This window comes from Pongo abelii, chromosome 7 (assembly GCF_028885655.2).
Source record: "Pongo abelii isolate AG06213 chromosome 7, NHGRI_mPonAbe1-v2.0_pri, whole genome shotgun sequence".
NCBI classification, from domain to species: Eukaryota; Metazoa; Chordata; class Mammalia; order Primates; family Hominidae; genus Pongo; species Pongo abelii.
In genome coordinates, this window is record NC_071992.2 from 114,340,693 (window position 1) to 114,346,867 (window position 6,175).

The 6,175-nt window shown below is 55.3% G+C and overlaps 1 protein-coding gene across 1 annotated transcript; it reads left to right on the forward strand.

Moving 5' to 3' along the window:
- The first annotated feature begins 1,005 nt into the window (after positions 1 to 1,005).
- KCNS2 (potassium voltage-gated channel modifier subfamily S member 2) lies at positions 1,006 to 3,837 on the forward strand. The gene is made up of 2 exons (XM_063726735.1): positions 1,006 to 1,389; positions 1,999 to 3,837. The coding sequence occupies exon 2, from the start codon at positions 2,041 to 2,043 to the stop codon at positions 3,472 to 3,474; it is 1,434 nt and encodes a 477-aa protein (XP_063582805.1). The 5' UTR covers positions 1,006 to 1,389; positions 1,999 to 2,040; the 3' UTR covers positions 3,475 to 3,837.
- Positions 3,838 to 6,175: the final 2,338 nt, after the last annotated feature.

A 6,175-nucleotide genomic window follows, 5' to 3' on the forward strand; every position in this document is an offset into this window, starting at 1 on the left:
ACCAAAGGGCGGGGGCTCCCCACGGACTGGGTCCATTTCTTAGCTCAGCCCAGCAGGCAGGGCCTTAAGGACAATCCTAGGAGACCAAGAGCTCAGATCTGGGCCACGAGTCTTCTTAGGAATGGGGACACAGATCCTGAGCACATCTACCAGTCCCCACTCCAGCTCGAACCCCCCAGTCCCCACTGTCGGCAAGCACACCGCTCTCAACATACTCCACACACATGAGCCCGTCACAGTCCCAAGAGTACTACACTGTACACAGCACACTGTGTACACAGCACACTGTACACACAGCACACGGTTCCCCATGCCACACACTGCGCTGACACACGTCCCAGGGCCCCCCTGTGCCAACGCATCTTCCCATCCGACAGAGGACCCATTTTAATGAACGCGGTACACACAGACACTGAAAAGTCCTGCTGTCCTCAGCCTACATGCACACACAGCGCCCTGCAGTCCCGCACAGCCCGCACACCACACCGGCCTGGACACAAACGGTGCCCAGACCAGAACTCAGCGACTCCCGCCCCCGCCGTGCGGCCAGCGCTCCCGCCCCACCTCATACTAAGCCGATCTCCACCTTGGACTTCCCGGCCCCCTCTTTTCCCCTCCAGCTCCTGTTCCCCAACAACCCCACCCCCGGGCTTCGGGAAACTTTTCTTCAGGTCCCTAAAAGAGGAGACCTGGAGTTCCTCCGGTCCCGCCCTGTCCCCGGACACCCGCAAGCCGCCCTTTATTTCCCAGCCCAGCTCCCGCCAGACCCAGCGGGGAAAGGTCACCGTAGGCAGCCCCCTGCCTGCGCCCTGGGGGTGGTGATAATAACAGCTGTCACCGGGGGATGGTCGGGGGGAGGGAGAGGTGTCGGCCCCGCGCCGAGCCGGGGGCGCAAGGTGGTCGCGGTGACGCGCCGGGGAAGCGCACAGAAGCAGCGGCGGCGGCGGCGGCTGCGCCTTCCGAACCCGGGCCGCGGCCGAGGCTCGCGGAGCTGTCCGTTCAGCACCACCGCGCCGCGCCCCGCGCAGGGCCGGCGCCCCGTCACACCCGCTCTGCTCCCGCCCCGGCTCACGGGGCGACTGCGGCGCGGGCTCCTGCCTCTCTCGGCGGGTGAGGGGTGCGCGGATCTGGAGAGGGGGCTCCGCGAGCGGCGGGACCACGCAGCCACCTGTGAGCCTTCCGCAGCTGCGGACGGCGGCGGCGTGCCCGGCCCGAGACGGGAGGAGACGCTCGGCGGCCCCCGCCCGCCGGCCCGCCGGGCGCACACTCAGGCGCACACACTCGCACCCGCGCACGCACCGCCAGCAGGCAGCGGCCACCGCCGCGATGCTCGGCCGCGGGTTGGGGAAGTTTCCCGCCGGCCTCGGCCGCGGGCGCCCGTGCTCCCAGGTAAGCGCTTCCAGAACGCGCAGGGCGAGCCCGGGCAGCCCCGCTGGGTGAGGCGCAGCGCACGCGGCCCCGGTGCATAGCGCCAGGTCGGCGGGGAGACCTGGGCCGGGGACGCGGGGGCTGCAGGCGTGGGATCTGGACCCAGGGGAGGCCGGGCCGCCCCACTCATTCCCGCGGCCCGGGTTTCCAGACTCCAGCGTATCCCCCCCAACCCCCCCAAAGCTACGCGCCCCCCGTGTCGGCCCGGCCCTGCCGGTGCGTATCTCAGCTCCGGTCCCGCCTGTCTGCGGCGAGCGGGCGGGGGCGTCTCCCGGGCCTGCCCATGGACAAGGTCAGCACGCAGCCCCCTGGGCGCTCAGAGCCGCGGGGACGCGACCCCGCACGCGCAAAGCGCTCACCGAGACCCCTGGGGTGGAGCCGTGCTAATAGAAACATACCCACCCCCAGCCTTTCCTGGGAGGGGGCCAGATCCCTCAGACTCTTGCCCCAGCCCAGCCCTTCAGCACCCAAGACCCACCAGGAGGCCTGGGCCCGCCAGAAATGGGTAGGGAGAGGGGGCCCAGCCGGGGCGCACGGCGCTCTCGCCGACGCTGTTCCCTCCGCTTCCAGGTGTAGCGCCCCCGCGCGGCGAGGGCGGCCGGCGCCTCCAGCATGACCGGCCAGAGCCTGTGGGACGTGTCGGAGGCCAATGTCGAGGACGGGGAGATCCGCATCAACGTGGGCGGCTTCAAGAGGAGGCTGCGCTCGCACACGCTGCTGCGCTTCCCCGAGACGCGCCTGGGCCGCTTGCTACTCTGTCACTCGCGCGAGGCCATTCTGGAGCTCTGCGATGACTACGACGACGTCCAGCGGGAGTTCTACTTCGACCGCAACCCTGAGCTCTTCCCCTACGTGCTGCATTTCTATCACACCGGCAAGCTTCACGTCATGGCCGAGCTGTGTGTCTTCTCCTTCAGCCAGGAGATCGAGTACTGGGGCATCAACGAGTTCTTCATTGACTCCTGCTGCAGCTACAGCTACCATGGCCGCAAAGTAGAGCCCGAGCAGGAGAAGTGGGACGAGCAGAGTGACCAGGAGAGCACCACGTCTTCCTTCGATGAGATCCTTGCCTTCTACAACGACGCCTCCAAGTTTGATGGGCAGCCCCTCGGCAACTTCCGCAGGCAGCTGTGGCTGGCGCTGGACAACCCCGGCTACTCAGTGCTGAGCAGGGTCTTCAGCATCCTGTCCATCCTGGTGGTGATGGGGTCCATCATCACCATGTGCCTCAATAGCCTGCCCGACTTCCAAATCCCTGACAGCCAGGGCAACCCTGGCGAGGACCCTAGGTTCGAAATCGTGGAGCACTTTGGCATCGCCTGGTTCACATTTGAGCTGGTGGCCAGGTTTGCTGTGGCCCCTGACTTCCTCAAGTTCTTCAAGAATGCCCTAAACCTTATTGACCTCATGTCCATCGTCCCCTTTTACATCACTCTGGTGGTGAACCTCGTGGTGGAGAGCACACCTACTTTAGCCAACTTGGGCAGGGTGGCCCAGGTCCTGAGGCTGATGCGGATCTTCCGCATCTTAAAGCTGGCCAGGCACTCCACTGGCCTCCGCTCCCTGGGGGCCACTTTGAAATACAGCTACAAAGAAGTAGGGCTGCTCTTGCTCTACCTCTCCGTGGGGATTTCCATCTTCTCCGTGGTGGCCTACACCATTGAAAAGGAGGAGAACGAGGGCCTGGCCACCATCCCTGCCTGCTGGTGGTGGGCTACTGTCAGTATGACCACAGTAGGGTATGGGGATGTGGTCCCAGGGACCACGGCAGGGAAGCTGACTGCCTCTGCCTGCATCTTGGCAGGCATCCTCGTGGTGGTCCTGCCCATCACCTTGATCTTCAATAAGTTCTCCCACTTTTACCGGCGCCAAAAGCAACTTGAGAGTGCCATGCGCAGCTGTGACTTTGGAGATGGAATGAAGGAGGTCCCTTCGGTCAATTTAAGGGACTATTATGCCCATAAAGTTAAATCCCTCATGGCAAGCCTGACGAACATGAGCAGGAGCTCACCAAGTGAACTCAGTTTAAATGATTCCCTACATTAGCCGGGAGGACTTGTCACCCTCCACCCCACATTGCTGAGCTGCCTCTTGTGCCTCTGGCACAGCCCAGGCACCTTATGGTTATGGTGTAAGGAGTATGCCCAGCCCATGAGGGGAGAGATGCATGGGATATGCACCCAGGTTTCTTTTACAGTATTTAGAATCGTTTTTAGAGGGTGGTGTGTCTGACACCATGCCTTTGCACCTTTCCATGAAATGACACTCACTGGTCTTTGCATCGTGGGCATAAAATGTTCACCTTTTTGCCAGATGAGTACACCCAGAATGCTAATTTTTCTGTCCATCGTGTACGCTATTCTAGTGCTTGTGGCCCAGTACTGTCTATGAGTTGTCGTGCTCCTGTTTCTGAGGTTGTCGTGTGAGTTCTGTAAAAAAAGCCCCCACAAGTCTGTCCAGTGGAAATGCATCTATGAGGTCAGCAAGGATATCATGAGATTTTGCTCACAGTCATGTGAAAACAAAATCTCAGCTCTTTATCCATTGCTTTCACTTAGTTTTAATACCAAAACAAAGAGAATGCAAAGTTAAGTAGACTTGACCAATGCAAGTCTGGAAGTTGTTTTTATAAATGATCTGTAGTTCCGTGGCTTGCATGGGTGCACCAATCATCTTTAGAACGATGTACACTGATGTTCATCTCATAAATGTCACTCTTTAGAGAATGTTACTTAGTTAAACACGCAGTGAAGATCGAATTTTTTTTCCCAAGAACAGATGTGTTAGGGAGAGGGGCTTCAGCTAAATAGTCCAAACCCTAGGGTGCTTAAAGCCAAGTTAGTGCAGGCTGAGCCCCTTGGTTCATGGTCAAGCCTCCTTGTTTCCTAGGGTGACTGTAGAGAAATGTATTTCTGGATGAGGTTTCTGATCTAGGCCATTTGACCAAACTTTGCTGTGTCTAAGATATTAGCATGTTTTTGAAATATTTATTTTTTAAGATGTTTAGGAGTAAGGTCGTGTTGTCTTCCTCAACTAAAAAGTTTACTGTTGTATCGTTTCCCTGAGGTGAACGTTGTTGGGTTGCTAGCAAGGGCAGTAGCTTAAATACTTTTGTTGCCTGCTCTGAAAGCTCATCAAATGAGAGCCCTTTTATTTCCAAGCAGAATTTACTCAGATAATTTTGCTTCTAGGATATAGTGTGTTGTATATGATGCTGTGATTGCCCTGGAGTTCCTGCCGTGACATGGAAATCTGGTGGTATGGAAGCATGTACTCAAAATATAGACGTGCATGAAGGTGATGTGGCTTACCCGGGATGGAAATGCTGCAGTTCTTACTTGCATTCCAACTGCCTTTCATTGAGGGTGAGTGGGTAGAGGCCAGGAGAAAGGAAAGAGTTGTAAAATAAAAAACTGCTAGTTCATAAAATGTCATGAAAAATTGTAAACTTGAAAAGCTTAATGCTATTCAAAAGACCTTCAAGCTTCCAAACTTGTATTGAAGGGAGACGACTGTTTCCTCCTCCAAAATGCTCTTGCTCCTCTTGTTCGGTTAACCAGCACATAACATTGTGATGGGGAACCTGGGTTCCTCTATAAGATAATTCTTCTCCATCATCTTTAAGGTAATCTGATGGTTTTCCAGGTGGCTTTCATTATTGTTCCATCTTTGAAAAGGCAATAGAACCCAGGGGTCTGAGCATGGAGCTATCCAGGCTTTTCATCCAAAGGTTGGGCCTCTTCTTAAGAGGTCCTTTTGTGTTTCAGTTGATTGAAGATGATACTTACCTCATGGAGGTGTGGCAAGGATCTTATCAGAAGGATTTGTGTTCTTGTAGTTGTCATGGCTACTACAGTGTGGGTGATTTACTGAATGAATTCACTAGCCACTCGTGTCCTGGAGCCCCCAGTTCAAATCTTTCCATTGGACTGGAGGCTCGTGGGAGGCTGGGAGGTGGCTGTCTCCTAGTGTCTACATCCGTGTCTCTGAAGCATCAGGAAAAGTGAGATGACTTAGAGGCAACTGGCCACTGAATCAGAGGAGCAGGGTTATTTTTCAGAATTTGCACATGGAACACTTAGATTTGGCTGGTACTTCCAGCCCCGGAAGGCATAACATTTACAGAATCATCCCCAGCTGCACTGAAGGCAGGTGGTGGTACAGACTTATGAGGACCGATCAGTTTGCCAAGGCTGATGGTATTGGGTCACTGAGACTGGTATCCATGGCCGCTGACCAGGAAGCTTATGCAAAGTGGAAGCAAGGAAGGAGGCAGAATAACTCAGTCACTCTTATGAAGATTTTTCTAAACAAGAAAGCTTACCACCAAAAAAGAGGTACCCTAGTGGTAACCCTTTGCAGATGTGAAAGCTGGAAAACTTGACTTTTCTTTTTGGTAATGACTTGCATTTATCTGGTGCCTTTCATTGGAGGAATCCCAACGTGCTTTAGAGACTATCTTTTTAACATCTCTTGTACATACGTATATACTTATATAAAATATTATCGTGCCCAACTGGACCTTTAGTCACTTCTGAGCATGAGAATGTTCCAATAGCATTGAGTTTTTCAAGTGGTGGTTTCAGATAAGTGGGAGAGAGAACAACCCGGCTGGCTTGAACCCTGGAGCTAATTCCCACAAGGGATGTAGACTGAATGGTGACCCAGGGAGAAATAATCTTCCTCTCCCCTAAAGTCTCACTAAGGTGTGAAGTTTACAGGTGCTCTCCATTGGGTCTTTGATTGA

Coding starts and splice junctions, on each gene's coding strand:
- KCNS2 (XM_063726735.1), top strand. CDS start 2,041: ATGACCGGCCAGAGCCTGTGGGACGTGTCGGAGGCCAATGTCGAGGAC.